General features: G+C 37.3%; 2 protein-coding genes across 15 annotated transcripts in view; one reads left to right on the forward strand and one right to left on the reverse strand.

The window, feature by feature from the left end:
* Positions 1-14,051, reverse strand: part of MACROD2 (mono-ADP ribosylhydrolase 2) — a 1,992,468-nt gene extending 1,978,417 nt beyond the window's left edge. For all 3 annotated transcript variants that reach the window (XM_078056907.1, XM_078056906.1, XM_078056905.1), the window contains exons 1-2: positions 13,749-14,051; positions 7,910-8,026 (exon numbers count right to left, since the gene is read on the reverse strand). In XM_078056907.1, the coding sequence (XP_077913033.1) occupies positions 7,910-8,026; positions 13,749-13,794 (163 nt within the window). In that variant the 5' untranslated portion in view covers positions 13,795-14,051. The remainder of the gene's footprint in view (positions 1-7,909; positions 8,027-13,748) is intronic.
* Positions 14,052-14,262: 211 nt separating this feature from the next.
* The window catches only part of SEL1L2 (SEL1L2 adaptor subunit of SYVN1 ubiquitin ligase), a 135,728-nt gene continuing 129,521 nt past the window's right edge, over positions 14,263-20,469 (forward strand). For all 12 annotated transcript variants that reach the window (XM_036065778.2, XM_078056908.1, XM_078056911.1 and 9 more), the window contains exon 1: positions 14,263-14,530. The gene's annotated coding sequence lies outside the window, so the exon portion shown is untranslated. The remainder of the gene's footprint in view (positions 14,531-20,469) is intronic.

Raw genomic sequence — 20,469 nt, forward strand, 5'->3', positions numbered from 1 at the left:
AAGAATCAATAATGCCAAAGTAAATGCATTTAGAATGGCAATACTTTAAGGTTTCCTCACACTTTAAATTATTACTCTACAATAAGCTTAGTGTCTATGTTTACACCCATTTAACTTAAGCTCTTTTGACATTTTTAAAATATTTGTTTAAAGATTTATTTATTTGACAGAAAGAGAGAGAGGGAGCATGAAGGGGGGAGCAGAGGAGAGGAAGAGAGAAACTTAAGCAGACTCTGCACTGAGTGCGGAGCCCAAGGCAGGGCTCGATCTCACAACCCTGAGATCACGACCTGAGCTGAGCCGAAACCAAGAGTTGGTGGCTTAACTGACCGTGCCACCCAGGCGCCCCAAGCTCTTTTGACATTTAAACTCACAGAAACTGAAATGATGACATTTAGTTACTAATTATTATAAATAATAACATAAAATATTGATGAATACACAACACATGAATTCCCATCCCTGTCTCAACTAGTTAAATATCTATGTAATAGTTCAATAAAATCTTTATTCAAATTTATCAGTGGACTAACTTTTAAAACTTAATAAAGCCAACCTTATATTATAAAGATGTAAATGCATGTTACCTACATTAAAAAGCATTTGGCTTAATTTCTAAGCCAATCATTCCCACATGAATCTTTACAACACAGTGAAAAAAAGGTAAGCAGGAAGGAAATAATACATGAAAATACCACCAGGCAAGTAGTTTCTAATTTATTCATTCACACAACACATATTTAATGAATATCTACTGTGCAGCAAGTACTATGACAGATGCCAGAGATATAAAGGGGAGTGAAGACAACATCATCCCTATTTTCCTAGTAATTATCATTTCATATGGAGATATATCCTGATCAAGATAATCTTATGATTGAGTACATAAAAACAAATTAATATAAATGCTCTATGAAAAGGAATATAGCACTATGAAAGTATCTACTAAAGGAAACTGTTCCAGAATAAGGGCTCAGGGAAGAGAAAGAAAGAAAAAGAAACAAAGAAAGAGAGGAAGGAAGGAAGGAAGGGTTTCAAGGTGAGAAATGAAAGCTGAGAAAAATTAAGGTGAAAGAAGTGGTATGGGGGGGTGGCGTGGGGGGGGGAGGAAAATACAGGTAAAGACCCAGTAGTGAGAGTGGGAGGGAACACAGTACATTCAAGAAACAAAAAAGGGTAGTGTGGCCACAGGCAGAGACCAAGAAAATGAGTGGTATAATAAAGAGCCAAAAGAGGAGAGGGGGCCAGATCATAAAGTTCAGCACATTTTAGGATTTTAGTCTTTATACCAGTCTTTACTTTTAACTGTAAAGTGAAAAATGTGTTTCTAATAAAAGTTCTACTTTTGCTACATCTTTGTTGGTAATGGAAGCATCACAAATAACTGTTTGAAGAATAAGCCAGAGTGGTCTTTGTTGCCTGAGGCAAAAATAGATATCTGGTTTTTTAAATTAAATTTATTTTAAGATCATATTAAAGAGGGAAAAATCACCACCCACTCAATATAAAAGATTTCTATCTAAGGGTGCCTGGGTGGCTCAGTCGGTTAAGCATCTAACTCTTGATTTCCACTCAGGTCATGATCTCAGGATCCTGAGATCAAACCCTGTGTCTGGCTCTTTGCTGAGCATGGAGCCTGCTTGAGATTCTCTCTCTCTTCCCTCTTCCCCTCCCCCTGCCCATGTGTACACACTCTCTAAAAATTTTTAAAAATTAAAAAGATTTCTGTTTAAGAAGTTAAGAAGTTTTGCTCTGAGCCTTCTTCTGCTTCTACAGACCATTTTAAAGTATAGTGTTTGATATAAGGAATCAATACCAAAAAATTGAACAGAAGATATTCTTTTCCAATATTTGTATCCCTACTAAATTCTATCCTATTTTAAATACCATTTTCCTAACTATTTAGTCATTTTAAATTGTGCTCTTCCAACTAACAACATCAAATATTTAATCAAATAATGTAGTTAACATCATTTAAAAATCAGCGACAGTGCCCACAGTGCCCACAGTCATCACAGTTACTAAATTTTTTTGTAATTCCTTTTACCGTTATGGTCCCTCACCCCTCTCCATGTAATACTCAGTAACATAAGTAATTATATTCTTATTTCCTCATTTCTAGGGATTAATAAACATATTAGCATTCAAAAAAGTTATTATAAATTTACTAAGGATAAAAATACTGGACTATGCACCAAGATCAAAATATTAAGACACACTTTTTTTTATGATTTTAAAATATCAACTGTCAAGTTGGTACACAGGTAAAATACAATGAAATTCAATACCCACACTGAAGTAAGATCTCAGTGACTGAGAGATTGAGGAGTCTGGACTTAACTTTTATTTTTCTGGTCAGCCATTACCTCTTGTGGAAATAACAGAAGAAATTAGTTCTAATGAAAATGAGAGCAAATAAGGTTGAACTTCTAAACTAACAAGGCTAGTATTTTCAATATGAAAGAAAGATTACACACATGCCTCAACAATCTCAAAATATTTTTATATACCTCAAAAACTAGAGATTCACACAAAGACTTCACAGTTCAGACCATTTCTAGTTAAGTGTTTTCAAATGACTATAAATCAGATTTGAATATATATAAGATACGAAATATATCAAATATGAAATATAAAGTTTCTTCCTGAATGACCCATTTAAAAAAAAAATTTGTCATACCTGAGTAAAATAATTCCATATTTTTCATCTAACTCATCTTCATAATTTATTATATTTTTCCTCTTTTGCTATTCCATGTAAACATTAAAAGTAATGACTCAAACATCTAAACTTACAGCTGTAGCTCTTTTCCCTGATACTAACTATAACTAGTAATACAAAATTAGCATAAGCATAGCAGAGTCTTTGCCAATCCTTTGCTCCACCCAAAGAAAGTAACAACAATGCTTCTTTGAGTGGGGTTTTAGAAGAACTTTAGCTTGGAAGTAGCAAAGGAGAACAGAACACATACAATTTAAACCTGAGAACTTTGGCCCCTACAAAGAAAACAATGCCATTTTTCTATCGTATCCATCCATCCATCCATCCATCCATCCATCCATGTATCTAAATATGTATCTATATTTGCCTTTCTACTACACCCTAAGACTATTATTTAGTAATTGTATGTTTTTATGTGAGAACTCTACTTTAAAAATGCACATACACAAATACACAACCTTTGTAGACTGTTAACCATTGAGGTACTCCCACTTAATATACATATGTGGCAGGGAAACAGAGATTCAAAATGACAGTCAAAAATTAAAATGAGGGGTATCTGGATGGCTCAGTCAGTTGAGCATCCAACACTTGATTTCGGCTCAAGTCATGATCTCAGGATCGTGAGATCCAGCCCTCCATCAGGCTTCACACTCAGCATGGAGTCTGCTGGAGATTCTCTTTCCCCCTTCCTCTGTCCCTCCCACTGCTCATTCACACACACACACACACACACACACACACACTCTCTCTTTTTCTAAAATAAGTTAAAAAAATGATGAGGCACCTGGGTGGCTCAGTCGTTAAGTATCTGCCTTCAGCTCAGGTCATGATCCCAGGGTCCTGGGATCGAGGCCCGCATCAGGCTCCCTGCTCAACTCCCCGAACTCCCTGGGTTCCTTCTCTCACTGTGTCTCTGTCAAACAAATAAAATCTTAAAAAAATAAAAAATAAAATAAAATAAATTTTAAAAATTTAAAAAAGAACTTTTTGATCACTTTTGGAAAATTTCAGGAAACCAACTCAATTTAAAAACTGGTAAATAGGGCACCTGGGTGGCTCAGTTGGTTAAGCAACTGCCTTCGGCTCAAGTCATGATCCTGGAGTCCCGGGATCAAGTCCCACATCAGGCTCCCTCCTCAGCAGGGGGTCTGCTTCTCCCTCTGACCCTCTTCCCTCTCATGCTCTCTGTCTCTCATTCTCTTTCTCTCAAATAAATAAATAAAATCTTTAAAAAAAATAAAAATTAAAAAAAATAAAAACTGGTAAATAAAAGGGAGTCTAGCATTTATTCTGCCTTTTCCATATAAGTTGTATTACATGGAAACAAAAAAGTTGATAAGAGAAAGTTCTTTATAGCAATCCAAATAATAAATGAAGAAGGAATGATAAAATCAGACCATTTTGCAACCTCTTATAAAATAATGGATCAAAGCAATGATCATCAATGGCTGTGAAAATCATTAGGTGAAAAGCTGATAGGGAACTTTCCAATGGATAGATTAGGCTGGCAATACTTGAACCTAGTGATCAGTCTTATCAATACAGAGAGGTTACCAAACATTATGTGCCTTGTGATATTATGCAAAAGAAGGTATAATAATCTCTAAAGTATTCTTTAAAAAAAAATTAAACCCAAGTCTGATCAAGCCTCTGGATTTAACTACCAGCTCATAAGAAACACTGTGGACAGAGGAACATGTTAAATGACACTACAAAGATGCAATCAGCAATATCCAAAATGTGAAAAATTCTGTAAGACAAATAACCTACTCTATCAAATAAATTACAGGGGGTGGGAGGGAGGATAGAGAGAAAAGGAACTACACATTAAAAGAGACTTAGAAATATATTAAATGCAATATGTGGACTCTGTTTAGATCTTAACTCAAGCAAACCTGTATTAAAAAAAGCAAAATCCTTTATGAGACAATTGTAAAAATTTTACTACTAATTGGATATTTAATTAAAGAATTATTAACTGAGGTGTGATGAGTGTTGTGATTATAGTAAAAAAAAACAAAAAATGTGTCCCTATCTTTTAGAGATATATGCACACATTTATTTACAGATAAAATTGATATGACATACAGGAATTGCTTCAAAATAATTTGGGAAAAAGGTGTGGGAAGCACTGGTATAAATGAAATAAAACTGGCCATGTTTTAACTGTTGAAAGAGGGTGATTGGTGTGTAAAGGTTCATTATACTACTCCCACTTTTATATATGTTTTTAAATGCTCATTTTAAAGTTTGAAAAAAAAATACAGAACTCTCCTTCATAGATGGTTAACCTCTGAGGTGTTCTTATTTAACATACTAATTGTGCTCACCTACCCATGAGGCACTATTGCAGGTGTTGAGACATGGTATAATAAGAGACAAGCATTTTAAAATAACCTTCAATAAAGCAACTGACAAATGAAAGAGAATTATTAAGTGGAAGCACATAATTTCAGAGATTTGCCAAGAGCAGTTAACAAATATGAACATGAACAATAAGGAAGCAGGTTGTTGTGGGGGGGGTGGGGTTGTTGTTTGTTTTTTTTGGTGATCATCTCCCTACTTCCTCCTTTCTACACAAACAAGGATTTTATATTTGACAATTTTTGGTTTCCCTTTTTTGGAGGCCTTAAAATCAAAATTATGACAAACACATTCAACTACTCCCCAGTTTAACTTTCTACTACAACATAATAACAAAAAAGCATTTAATTAAAGTAAAGCAAAACTGAGCAAAGTAAGAAAAAAATTAAAAACAATAGCTGGAGAACTTTCCATGTAATCCTGGATATCAAGGCCAAAATGTCCCTCTATAAAAATGTAAATAATAATGATAAACTACAACACTTGAAATTGGTATATTGTGCAAGCCCAATAAATACTGTTCATGTCCTACAAATCAGAAAATATAGGACAAAGAATTATAGACCTCTTTTAAGACTTAGTTTGAAATCTGACACCTAAAAAATTTAGATATTATAAAAATCTAAACCTACTTGCATACATATACATTTATAAGCAGTGGCTTAAACATTTCAAAATAAAATATATAGTTGTCCTTTATTATTTTTTTAATTTATATTCTTAAAGGATCTTTCAAACTGTTAAAATACTAAAACTCTCTTTGCTAATATTTTAGTGTAACTGCACCCTGGATAGGTTACACTGGAAGAAAGCACTTTCGAAAGATATATATTATATAAAGAAATAAATAGATCTTGTCGAATGAGCCATTCTGTTTCATGAAAAAAGAAGAGGCTAGTCAACTAATTTCTAGGTCACAACAGGGGAGCAAGTAACATAGGATAGAAAGAATAAAACAGGTTCAAAAGAAATATAATTTTGATCACACCTCACTCCCCATGAAAAACTTTCAGTTCAAAAAAGCATGAAGGAAAAAAGTGAAATACATAGAGCAGCTGTAACCACTTATAAAGCTCATATTGGGAGACAGGAGTAAATACATAGGATCCTGTTAGGGAATAAAAATGGCAGGTGTTATTCAACGTATTTTTCTGATTTAGGGGACATATTTTGGTGTGTGATATCTCTGAAAACATCCAACTGTGAGTTCTCTGATAACTCAGTTCAACCCTACACTGTTATGTGTATATTCAAACAGAAGCAGCCAACATAAAGGCCAAGCCTTTATGCAGAGGTGAGCAGACCAACATTGGGCAATACAACCTGGGTATCTCTACTGCTTTGTCAATTGTTTTAACAGCAACAGGAATCTACCTCTTTCTGAGAGGCAAAAATTGTTTTAAAAGAACATCAAGTACTACATCCTTAGAAAAGTGACCAGTTAAAACAGCAACTAAGAAAGAAAATCAGATGACTGAAGTACTGGATAAAGATTTACTAGCCATAAAAAAAAAAAATGGCGCCGAAGTATTTGATACCAGTGTCTTATTAAAAAAGAAGAAATAACTGAGATCCAAACATGAAAAGGCTTATGGTCTTAGATCAATCAAGGCCCAAATTCTGTCCTTTTGTTCTCTAGTTCTATATTCTTTTCATTACATAGCACTACCCTCTCTTTCAATGAGTGAGGTCTTAATTAGATCGTTACTAAAACAGCTTGCATTTACTGAAAACCCTGGGCAAGCAGGTTAGATGTGTATGTCCCATTCAGTTTGTCCAATGACCCCATTAGAACATGAGGTAGAACTACTACCCCCACTTGCCCAAGTTCACATATGTTTTCAAGCAAAGCAAAGAATAAAAATTCTGTCTAAAATGCAAACACTCTGGTAAATGTGTTCTCTTCCCAGACACCAAAGCCTAATTGGGCTGCTGTTTCCCACAAATTTGTCCACAGGAATTCCATATTAATCTTCTTGTTCTGAACCCTTAGTATCCTGTATAGTTCCATCAATCTAAGACCAGAACCTGTGAAATTAGCATTTTCCAAGTCCCTTTCATAAAGTTACCTCTCTTTCTCATTTGTTAAGTATCCTAAAAAACACCCTATTTCTTCTAAGCTTCACATCCAGACCATTAACACCAATGAGTGCTAGTTCAGAGGTAAGCATAATAAGCATCCATTAAATCTATCATGTTGTTTTTTATAATTTTTTCCAGGTACCTTTTCAATACTTAAAATTTTATTTATATGCTAACACATATCTTCACTCAAATAATCTAGACTCTTATTAAATCATAAAGATTTTGAGAGTAAATTTTGTCATACAAATACTTTACATGCAGATATAATACCACACCATACAAAATACATATTCTTCTCTAAAACTACGGTAAATGTTTTTCTCTATTCTTCCTAATATACTTTCAACTGTATCCAATCCTTAGAGTAACTTGAAGAAACTTGAAGAAATAAATGAACCTAATCAAAATAAACTCTAAGGGCCACACCACCAAAGCACCAAATCCTTAATATTATTTGCTCCAAGAACAACTGCAGAACAGTTTTTTAAAAATGCCATAATATAAATGCAGACCATTATATCGTAACATGAATTATGTTAATATAATTTCCTAAGCTTAAATAACACACAATAGATTGCTAAAAATAATTAAATGACAACCAAGCAATTACTTCAAATATCAAAAATGTCATCTCTTTACTGAATGCCAGTTATTCATTTCTATCAATAATTGTCCTGCAGAAGTCATAAATAAATGGGAACAGTATCTACCTGAAAAATGTTCTGAGAAACTTACCATCATTTTGGCTCTTGCCCTTCATCTCCTCCTTCCACGATAGGATGGTGTTCAGGGGAACATAGTCCCTTATGTATTCTTTGCGTCTCTCCTCTAAGGTCATCTTCAGTAAACGTTCTTGCAAAATAAAAGCAGAATCTCCATTTGTATTTAACTTTTAAGTTCAGGAATTATTTTATAATTTAGATATTAATCATGTAAGCAAACCAAAGAACTGGTTGGGCTTGAGAAACATCAAAATGAAAATCTAATGACTCCATATCTGAATGTTAAAAAGTGTCAAGTTAATACCATATTACTGGGGGTGGGGGGTGGCATGTCAGAGCCTGATGAGGAAGACTCTTATGATAGTCCAAGAAATAAATGAACTCTTTCAATCAACATATATTAACAGTCTACTATGTGCCAAGTAATACGTTTATACACTGCAGGTGCAAAGGTGATCCTTAACCTTGAGGAGTTCACAAGACAAAACAGGAATGGATAATATACAAAATAATAGCTGCATAAATAAAATACAAAATCCTAAGACGGCTATGTACAAATGCTAAGAGCACAAGAAAGGCAGCCACCACAGTATTTCCTTAATTCAAACATGCCATCAACAATAAAAGTGAACTTTCAATTTAATAATATCTTTGTGGAGGTAATTAAACACTACTTTCAATACACATCTTGATAAGATTAAAATATCTTTAAAAATGCATCTTAGAATTAATGACAATATAAAAAATGTTTTTAAAAATGCATCTTAGAATTAAGAACAGTAAGTTCTCTGTAAGTGCCAGGTACTTCACACATATAATTTCATGGAAATCATCTTTCCAACAACTCAGCAAATTTGGTAGTATTATTATTCTTATTTTGTAAATAGGGAAACGAAGCACATCAAAGTTCAGTAGCTGTCCAAAGCAAGAAAGCTTTCCATTAAAATCCAGTCAGATATCTCCAGTAGTCAAAAACTATAGCCTATACTATTAGTCACTATAGTGTACTACTTTCACCAGAAAAGCTCCTCAAATGAGGTGTTTCTGTATGTCAGCTGTCATGTATCATATCTTTTACCAAAGGTCTCCACAATGTAAAGAGATTGACAGTTGTACTCTCTCCAACTGTCTTTTAGCACACTGCAAAGTGAATGGATTTAAGGATAGTAACTAGTTTTAGGTGTCTAACCCTCATAAAATAACCACTTTAAAATATTCTTTCCAGAAATAAACTGCAGAAGGTATTAATTAAAGTACACGCGAACAGGAAACAGGAAGCCAACATTTTTCCCTGCTCCTAGAACTGTCTTTTCTTCAGCCACGTTAGGAGGTAATAATAACAAGGTATTTTAACCAGATGTGATATAATCAAATCACAACACTACAGTACTCAAGGGTCAACACCATACTGAATGTAACATGCCTAAAGGGTATTTAAGTTGAAATCCAAGAATCTGGAATTCAAGAAAGAGATCTAGCTAGCCTAGAGATTTTGGAAATTATGAACAAAATTTCTGGTCCTAAAGGAAGTTCATAGGAAAAGGTAAGGGATGTGATCGAACCTCAAAAAAACAACTACAGGGTGGACACAAAGAAGGGAAAAATGAAATAAAACTTACATATCACTGGAGGTATAAGGTGAATCAAAGTGCCAATGATGTAGAAACCAGCAAAGAAAAGAGTTTTAATAAGAAGAGGGGAGTGGGGGGATGGGGTAACTGGGTGATGGACATTAAGGAGGGTGCATGATGTAAAGAGCACCGAGTATCATATAAGACTTATACAATAAGAAATTATGAACTCTACCTCTGAAACTAATAATACACTACATGTTAGTTAATTGAATTTAAATTAAAAAATAAATAAAATAAAATAAGTAGAAGAGGGGAAATACTGTCAATTGCTACAGGAAGATCAGGAAGAATAAAAATTAATAAGCCATTGGTTTTATCAATTGGATCACCAACAGCACTGAAAAGAGAGCAAAATGGTTAACAGAGCTGTCTGGATTCTAATCCCAAACCATGCAAATCTATGTGATCTTGGGTTATTTAATCTCTTTATGTCTCAGTTTCTTTTTGAGGTAGGTATTATACACAATTTATAGATGAGGCAATTAAGCCAGAGAGGTTGAATAACTTACCTAACATTCCACAGCTAGTGAACAGTACAAGATTCAAACCAGACAAATATTCAAACCTCCTGACCTACAGTATACTACCTCATAGAGTTGTTGGGAAAATTAAATGAGATAACCCATGTAAGGTACAGAAGTCCCCCCTTATCTGCAGTTTCACTTTCCATAGTTGCAGTTACCCATAGTCAACTGTAGTCGGGAGAAGATGATCCTCTGACATATTGTCAGAAAGTCAGTAGTAGCCTATGTCATGTCATTCACCTCATCACACAGGCATTTTATCATCTCACATCATCACAAAAAGGATGAGTACAGTACAATAAAATATTCTGAAATGCCACATTCACTTAGTTACTGTTAATAGGCTACTGTGCCTAATTTATAAATTAAACTTTATCACAGGTATGTATATACAGGAAAAAAAACATAGCATATATAGTATTCAGTACTATATGCAGTCTTAAGCATCCACTGGGGGGCCTTGGAACGTATCCCCATAAATAAGGGGAGACTACTGTACTTAGAATAGTGCTGGGCACACAAACAGGACTCAAATAGTAACTCTTTTTACATTAGTACCATCACTGTTATTACTGAGTGAATTTAGGAACATTAGTTTCACTAGAGTATAGCTGAGATCCAGGAGACTACAAGGGAACTGAGAAAAAGAAGTCAGAACAGCAACTCCAAGATGAAGCCCTTTGGAAAGAAGGGTATTTTAGGGTAGAGACTCGAGTATCATTACAGGCTGAGGAGGGGAACCTAAAGACACTGACAAACTAAATATCCCCAAAAGGGAATAAATGATAGCACAAGATTTCAAGGAATACAGGAGATGAGACAAAGAGCATAAGAAAAGTACTTCCTTTAAGACAGTAACAGAGCTGAAAGGAGATGTAAAGAAACGGACAGAGGAAGATATTAGGGCTGTTCATGTTATATGACATGTATTTTCTAAATGAATTAAAAAGAAATGTCATGTGTTTAATATAGGAGGAGGGGGTCCTGGAATAGGAAGCTTAAAGGAAATGGTAAATTTGGAATACTCACACAAAGGAGGAAAGGGATGACGAGCACTTACCAAACCACTACTAAAAGAGTTCAGATCACTAATATAGAAATATTGCGGTATCAGTAATCAGGTTGAGAGAGATTATGAAGCAACTTGTAGTTTTAGTAAATGTCAGAAGGTAATATAGAAGTGCAACCTGGCCTCGGTCATTCCACTTATTTAAACATTTAAGTATGGACTCTTAGAAAAGAAACAAGATCAATAATAAGAAAATAAGATAAAACAAAGAGATAATTTATGTTCCAGTACTTGAAATTATAATACACATTAAGTGGTTTTCAATTAGGGCTCAAAATAATACATCAATAAGGTTTATTTAACATATGTGCATTCAAGAAGTCCTTAGTTATTTGTTTAAACAATGAAACATACTAAGGACCACAAACATCATACAGTTTCTTTGGCATTACACAAAATTTTTCCTGAAAGAATGCTTCCCCTTTACAATGAATCTGCTCTATGAACCAAGCATATAAGTAGACAGTCCTACTATTAGATGGCATACTGAGCTAAAGTGTGTTTACAGAATGCCCTGACATTTCAATGAGGTGGATAAGCCTTCCTTTAGATTTAAATAACAGCTGCAAAAATACAATACCATCCTCACCAGCGCAATGAAAGAAAAAAGGTCAGGCATCCCATCAGCTTCTTTAATACTAACTACCATACTAGAAATCCTTAGTTCCTTCTTGATGGTACAATACATACTTTTAAATATTAAATATTCAAAAATAGACATCCTGATACACTAAGACATACACTAAAGTCTTCAAATCACAGTAAGCTTTTCCTTTAACATTAAACTTCATGCAAAAATAGGTTTTTAGACAAGACAAATTTAATCTGTTAAATACCCTCTTTAATTGTGCATTTGCTTCTTTATTTAGAAAATATTAATTTGGTTATATTTTCCCCTATTGTTAGAAGCAAAAAAAAACCTCAAGACATTAAAGATTCTAAAACGCCTGCTTGCCACAGTCCAAATGTGTAGATGTTAAATGAAGGAACCATTATAACATTGTTACTTTAGGAACATTATTATGACAGAAAAATACTTCTTAAGTAATCACCATAATTTCATCAGTGAATCATGTATTGCAAACAATCTCTATGATTTCCATTATTTTGCCTTATCAATACAAAACTAACATTCCAAGACCATCAACAAAAATGGGCATAGATGATCTTTCAATGCTTACAAGGTAAATCGTTGTTGAAAGTGTGCTGAAACTAAAGTAACTGCCACTGCAAAAACAAAGATTATCTTACACTACTTTATATATACCAGGCTATTACTCTCAACAGAATTTTTAGTTCTATATAAGCCCATAATCATTAAGACATAATTAAATGACATACAACCTAATCTCTCAAAATTTTCAAAGCCATTTTAATTGTTCAATTATATTAAATCTTCCCACTAATTTGAAAAAAATCGTTAGTGTTTATAAAGGCCAGGACTTGCAAAAACAATCTACAGGTTTTAAAGAGCTATTAGCAAGGAAATCAACTCTCAACCTAGTCACCCCATTATCCTTCTAATATGAAGAAGATGGGATACTTAGGAGAGATCAGCACTACTCTCACCCGACCTCACTCTGGATACGCAGGTCTAGTCTATGATAGCAGTAGCAACGCCAAGTACTTTTTGCTACATTTCTGTAAAAAGCTAAAGGGGAAAAAAAGTGTGAAAAGAATGAAAGAAAAAACGCCAGAGACTAAAGTTTTATCTCGGAATATTATCTAACTATAATGCCAGAGAAAAAGAGGAGAGGGAGAAAGAAAAGAGGATTGGATGGCACATTTCTATGTCTTACAGGAATCAGTGCCACTTGTCAATCTAGCCGATCTGGATAAGCTTTAATATGCACAAAATTCAGGGGTAAGTTCATTCGTCGAGAGTGACATCAGTTTCACAATCTTACACTGAGCAACTTCTGATTACAAATGGGGATGAAATACACAGAAACACACTGCAGAGAAAAGCCCATTCAGACTTCTCTGAAAGCACTTATCCTCACGGACAACACGCCCGTTTTCTGTTTCCCCTAGAGTTCCAGGTTTCAAAAGTCACACTGCGGCGCAGAAGGGCCCTAGAGAAGGGGTAAACGCCCGAAGGTGCAGACACTGCCAGCTGGGGGGTGGGGGACAGGGGCCAGGAGTGAATAGATGAGGGTCAGCTGGGCGCGGAGGCGCAGCAGTAGCTGCAGGCTGTGCGCCCGCCGGCGGGCACGTGTCCCTGGGACAACCTGGCTGGGAGTCCGAAAGTCTCAGCTGCGGTCCCAGGAGAGGGTGGGGGACCTGAGCAAGTTGTGCCGCTCCCGAGGACTGCCGCGCGAGGTCCACGCCACCAGCCAGGCGAAGGCAGCCCCGCATCGGGGGAAGGTGACCGGGCGCGGCAGGCAGCAGAGGGGTGTGCGCCCACACGTGCGCGAGCTGCAGGTGCCCGGGGGCGGCGCGTGCACGCTGGTGTACGCGCGCGTGTGCGCGTGTGTACACGCGGACTCGCGAGGGAGGCGGCACCGGCCGGGCGGGCGCGAGGCGGGAGCTCGGGCGGAGGGCGCCGCGGCACACACAGCCCTGACCCCCGCCCCCACCCGACCCCCACCCCCCCGCACCCCCAGGACTCGACGGGCCAGTTACCTTTCTCCTCTCTCCACACCTTTTTCTTCTTGTTGCTGGGGTACATGTTGCCGTGGGGGTGGCTGGCTTTAAGCTGCAAGTTCCCCAGGCTCACGGGCAAACAGGGTGTGTGTGGAGTGGGAGGGGTGGGAGGGGGCACTCGGGAGGAAAAAAGTGCAAGAGGCTCCAGGTCCCGCGCCACTCGCCAATCGCTGCCCTCTTCCCTCAACCCGCGCTAGGCTTCGGCTCCCACCCGCCTCAGCCCCGCGGCCGCCGCCACAGCAGCACCTCAGAGCCTGTCAACTAGGTCACGCCTCGCGCTAACCTAACACCCGCGCAGGCCCCGCCTCCCAGCCGCTAGCCAGCGACGCCTCCCATTGGCTGCACCGCCCGCCGCTCTCCGCGTTCCAGTCACCGCGCGCCCCTACTTCGGCCCCAGGGCGCACGCGCAGGCGCAGGCTCGGGCCAGACGCCGAGGACGTTGGGGAGCTGGAGGGGGCGGAGCCAGGGCGCGAGGGGGCTGGAGATGGCCTCGCGTTAGGGGGGCGGGGCGTGGAGCGGACGCCTGGGAGGAGCGTGAGGCTGCTGGCGCTTGCCCCGGCTTCGCAGCGCTAGGAGAAACGGAGGGCGTGGCCTATAGGGCCAGGTGTGCGAGGTGACCGGCGAACCAGCCGGCGAAAGCTGCCTCTAGAGCTGGAGGACGTGACAGTGGGAGGAGAACTGAGTCAACGCGAATTGTCCATGTTTGCTCTAACTGACCCGTCTGGATGGATTTTACCAGATAATCTGAAGCTTTCTTCTTGGTGAGTAAATATAACCCGAAGAAGTGAGAGGATTGGGAAATAATTCCAGACCATACACAATCAGCTCCTCAACCTTGTAGTAAAAATTACAGTTTTCCCTGGAGTGTGGTGAAGTTTGGAAAGAGCAAAGACAAACTGTACTAAACCAGGGTTTTAGGAACTTAATAGTGGGCAACCAAAATGTTATATTGGAAACAAAAATCTTACATCAAAGCAAATTCAAGTGGGTGTCAACCAGAGCCAAGTCATCTTATCCTTTTGTTCCTCCAATTGCTTCAGCTAAAGGGCTGGCTTGATTCTGGGTAATACTAATCTGTTGGTGTTCTGAATATCCAGTCCGCCACAAGAGTAGGGTGACCTAGAATTCAGAGGAAGTTTGACAACTCCCTCCCCCAAATGTATTGCATTTCTAAATATCAGACCATCTACAAGGCTGATTTGGTGGATGTAGTGAATCCACATTTATTTGACCATTGGGGTTGCCATGTTATCTGTGCAGTACTTAAGCCAGGTGTGTAAGAGCTAATATTTGCAACACATTTTTTTTAATAATAAAAAAAGGAGAAAAAAAAAGAGGAAGGCCCTATTAAGGATCATAAAAAAAAAAAGAAAGAAAATGTTTCAAGTAACAGGACACTCATGAGTATGATTCATGACATAGTAAGTTAATAATTTTTATTTTAACATTGTCTCTGCTTCTGTTTTTCTTTTAATGTTGTGAATTTTGCTGGGAGAAATAAGGAAGGCTTCAAGAAGAAAGTGACACTTGGGCTAGTAATAAAAATATGCACTTATTTTTTGGCAATGGAAGTAAAAGGAGGGCTCTGATTCAAGACACATTACAAAAGTAAAATTGATAAAAATTGGTAATGGAATAGATTTTGGGAACAGGATGAGGAAGAGAAAGAAGATAAGAGTTTCATAGACTAGTTTAAGAAGAGAATAGCAGTATAATTAATAATATTAGGCAATCCAGGAGCAGTTGCAGATTTTATGAGAAATATATTGAGTTCTTATTTAGAAATACTACATGTAAAGTGTCTGCAGGAAAGTGCATCAGCCTGGGCACTATCCCTTTTGTTACGAGAGAGGCTGTTTCCGCCCCAGCCTAGAGTTCACCTATGCTTTCTTAGGAACCTTACACTATGCTACTGATTATTCTTTGTTTCATGGCAACTCAAGGAACTGGAACCATACATCAACTTTGAAACTCTCAAGTCTCTTCCATGTTAGAAAAAAAAAAAAAACCTCCTGTGATTCCACAATACCCTCCAACTACTGCTTCTCCTTCCTTTTCAAATGGTTGTCAATACCGGCTGTGTCAATTTCCTTACATCCACTTTCTGCTTTTCAGTCCACTTTCTTCTGGGTTCTATCTTATTAACCAACTGAAACAGCTCTTACTAAGGTGAACAGTGACATTCATGTGCTATTTAATGGACATTTTTCAATCTTTTTCTTACAAGATCTCCCAGCAGCATTTAACATTCAACCTCTCATTCCTCCTTGCAGCATTCTTTTCCTTCAGTTTTTCTCACCCTTTTCAGATTCCACCTGTGTGGCCATTCCTTTAATTTCCTTTACTGGCCCGTCTTCCTTTTCAGCCATTACATTTTGGAATTCATTAAGACTTAGTCTTAGCCCTTTGTCTCTTTTCACTTTATACCTTTTCTTTGAATAATTTCATCCATACTCATGGTTCAGGTATAACAGTGATTCTCAACCAGGGGCAGTTCCCCACAGGGGACACTGGCAGTGTCTGGAGAAATTTTTGGTTGTCCCAACTGGGAAAAGAGTGCCACTGGTATCTAGTGGGCAGAGGTCAAGGATGCTGTTAAGCATCCTAAAGTACATGGAACAACCCCCACAACAAAGAATCATCTGGCCCAAAATTTCAACACTGCTGAAGTTGGGAAACCCTGAGTTATACCAATGACTCCCAAAAATTATCTTCAGCAAAAATTTCTTCTTGAGTTTTCAACCTATACATGCTACCATTCAATAACAACTTTAAGAGGCAGTGTTATGTTATGTTATGTACTATGTTAAAAGGCACCTGAAACTAGACCATCTGGATTCAAATCCTAAGTTCACCCTTATTGACTATGTGACTCTTCCAAGTTACTCAGTCTCTACATCTTGCTTTTTTTAATTATTATGTGGATATAATAATATAGTATCTACTTTGGTTGGTGTGAGGATGAAATAAACACGTGAAGTGACTAGCACCTAGTAAATGTGGCAGAGATATTCACTAACACAATTTTCTCTCTCTTGACCCATAGGAAGAGTATATTTCCCAGCATCCCTTGAAGTTAGATAGGACGTGTGACTGCATCCTGGGTGGGTTATAAGGCAAGGGTGATATATGCCACATCCAAGCCTAACCATCAAATCCTCTGTACCCTCATCCATATTCTCTCTTTTCTTTCCATGGTGATCTCAGACAGCATCTCAAGAAGGAAGGAGCTTGGATCCCTGAATCATTGCTTGAAGGAGTATCTCAGGGATCCAAGGAGTACCACATCAGACTGTGATATAAACAAGAAACTTTATTATGTTAAGGCATTAGTATTTAGAGGGTATTTGTTTCAACATTAAGTATTAATTATTCTGACAAAATACCATTATGATACAAGAGTATTAAATATCAATATTTAATGTCTCAAAAGTACCTAAAATTTACCATGTACCACACTGAACTCATGATCTTTCCTCCACATTTAGATTTCTTCCAGGGTCCCCTATCTCTTTGAATGGCTTCATCACTCTTTCAGTTGAACAATTAGGAACCCTAAACACCAACCCTGATACCTCTTACAACTTCATTCTCATTTCAAATGAATTGCTATATCATCTCAATTTTATCTCCTGTATCACTCTTGAATTGCTCTCCTTTCCAATGGCACTGCTGTAAACTCGGTAAGAATTTAACTGGACTATTACAGAAAGCTTCTTAACTTGCCCCCATGTCTTCTTTTGCCCCTCATATGTCCATTCTCTGCCCTGCATCTGGAGTTACCTTGTCAAATGTGATCGTGTCATCTCACTGGTGTAAATTGTCCAATGACTTTTTGGTGCTCTTTGCTCTGGACTGAATTGTATTCCCCCAAAATTCATATATTGAAAACTTAGCTGGCTGTGTGATTATATCTGGAGATAGGGTCTTTAGGAGTTACTTAAGGTTAAATGAGGTCACAAGCATGGGACCCTAATCCAGTAGGACTGTGGCCTTATAAGAAGAAGAAGGTATATATATATCTTTTCCCCCTCCTCCTACACCTACCCCTCACACCTGCCATGTGAAGGCACAGTGAGAAAGTGGCCATCTGCAAGATAGGAAGAGAGCCTTTGCCATAACCAGACTGACAATATCAGCATCCTGATCATAGACTTCTAGCCCCCAGAACTGTGAGAAAAAAATTCAGTTGGGGCGCCTGGGTGGCTCAGTCGTTAAGCATCTGCCTTCAGCTCAAGTCATTATCCCAGGTTCCTGGGATGGAGCCTTGCATCGGGCTCCCTGCTCGGGGGAAGCCTTCTTCTCCCTCTCCCTCTCCCTGCCGCTCCCCCCTGCTTGCTCTCTCTCTCTCTCTCTCTGCCAAATAAATAAATAAAATCTTTAAAAAAATTCTTCTGTTTAAGCCATCCAATCTATGGCATTTTATTATGGCAGCCCAAGCTGACTACTACAGTCTTATAAAAACTAAATCATTAAGAATGGAGTGCCCATCACCTACCAATTCTGCTCCACCCCCACCACTCAATCTCTGGTTCCAGTCATACCAACCTTAGAGATTTTAACTTCCTTGAACACATCTTATTCACACCATGTGGTCTTTTCACATGTTTGCCACTATACCTGAGACACGATTTGCTTAGTGGACCCATTCTTACTCTTCAGAGTTTAGGCTAAAAATCATTCCCTGGCAAAGCCTTCCCTAACTCTGACCCCACCTGACCTCTACCCACAGTTTTCTTTTATATTCCCCCATTGCTAATTTATTTTCCTATGAAGCATTTTTTACACTTTGTAATTATACATTTATTTTAGTGATTCTTTTATTAATATTTATCTTTCACTCTGGACTTAAAAACTTTCTGAGGACAGGAAATATATCTTTTTGCTCACTACCCACAGAGAATGGCACAATGCCAGACATATAATAGGTTCTCAATAAAAATTATTGAATGAGAAAAACTTTAAATGAACATTATTCATACAGAGATGTCGGTAAAACTAAGGAAGAGCACATGAGACCAAAAGGGGTTACATTGGAGAGGCCGTAATGTTAATGTGAAGACTAAGAGAGGAAATAACAAATGAAATTAAATGCCTGAAGGAGAGTGACCATTCATCCTTAGCATACAGTAGCTATTCAAAAATTAATGAATGAGTGAGGGAGTGATGGAATGAGTGAGAAATTGTGTTCAAGAAATTAGAAAAATAATTGCAATTCAGTTTCCAGAGAAACCAATAATATATTCTCAAGAAGATGTTTGTGGTCAGAAATGTCAGATATCTCACAGAGACCAAGTAGGATGAGAATTGAGAAAAGACCATTGGATTTACAGTCTATGTGAATCAGTGAAAATAAAAACAGTTGAAGAAGTGAGAGAAACAAGAAGTAGTGATTGTGAACTATTTTTTTGACATGTTTAGAGGCTAAAGAATAATTAGAGGAGATAGAAGTAGAAAGGATACCAAAGCCAAGGTAAAATTTTTCTGAGATGTGAAATGAAAAGTGTTTAAGAAGGCTGGTGACAAAAGATTGAAACAAAAAAAAAAAAGAGAGAAAAGAAGGATAAATGTTAGATAGAAATACCAGAAAAAGATAAAGTAAATGTAGATAGAATCAAAAGTAGAATATAGAAAGGGCATTTCATCTTTTGTGACGAATTAGAAAAAGAATGGAGATTCAAAAATTTTTTAAATAAAAAGAAAGTAGAGGGAAGACAAGTCCGGTGAGCTCAGTTTCAGTAAAAGTAAGAAGAAAAATCATCTGCTGAAAGATGCTAATGAATCTAGATCCAAATGGGGAATGAAAAAAAAAGATTATTTGGAGAATGCTTAACAGATGATATTTAAGAGTTTAAATAAATTATATTTAGGTACTTTTTAAAAGTACAGAAGTTAGGAAAATCCCATTTTGAACTCCCTTGATGAAAGGAAAATGTACTAAGGACTATTCTGAATAATGGTCCCAAAGATTTCTAGGAGCTAATCTCTGGAATCTATGAATGTTACCTCATTTGGCAGAAGGGACTTTGCAGATATGACTGAGGATCTTGAGATGGGAAGATTATCCTGTATTATCATGGTTGGCCCTAAATGTAATTACAAGTGTCCTTATAAGAGGAAAACAGAGATTAAAGCATTGGGAAACTACTTAATAAAGGGAGTAAACCTGGAAATTCAAGGCAATAAATATGTCTCTTTCTGAAGTAATTATCTTTAAAACTGTAAAAGTTTAATATATATTCAGCATCATTTTCTCAGCTAGCTCCATTCCTTAGATAGTCTTAATATTTCTATGCTTTTACCTAAATATTAATTTTCATTTCGGGCCCTAACCTTGAGGGTACCCACTTATGAAATGCCCATATTGTTAAAGATAGTGAAGGTGTTTTTAAATACCTTTTAATGAAAGTGTAATGAAATGCCTTTTTTAAAAAGTCATTGACCAAAAAAAAAAAGTCATTGATCACTGGGATTTGTTTGCCTTTGTCCCAGTAAAACCTCAACAGTTCCTTACTCAAACAGAGGATAAACATTTTCACCCAGATGGCGACCAAAGCAGACTTGGTCCATATGTTTCTTGTCCACCATAGCCTTTAGATGTTAGAGTACAGGATGTTGTCAGGACGACTCATATACTTAATTGTGTTTTAATTTTAGTGCGGCTTGCACTGCTGAAGGTAAAATAAGAATAAGAACTTCT

This window comes from Halichoerus grypus, chromosome 10, assembly GCF_964656455.1.
Source record: "Halichoerus grypus chromosome 10, mHalGry1.hap1.1, whole genome shotgun sequence".
NCBI lineage: Eukaryota > Metazoa > Chordata > Mammalia > Carnivora > Phocidae > Halichoerus > Halichoerus grypus.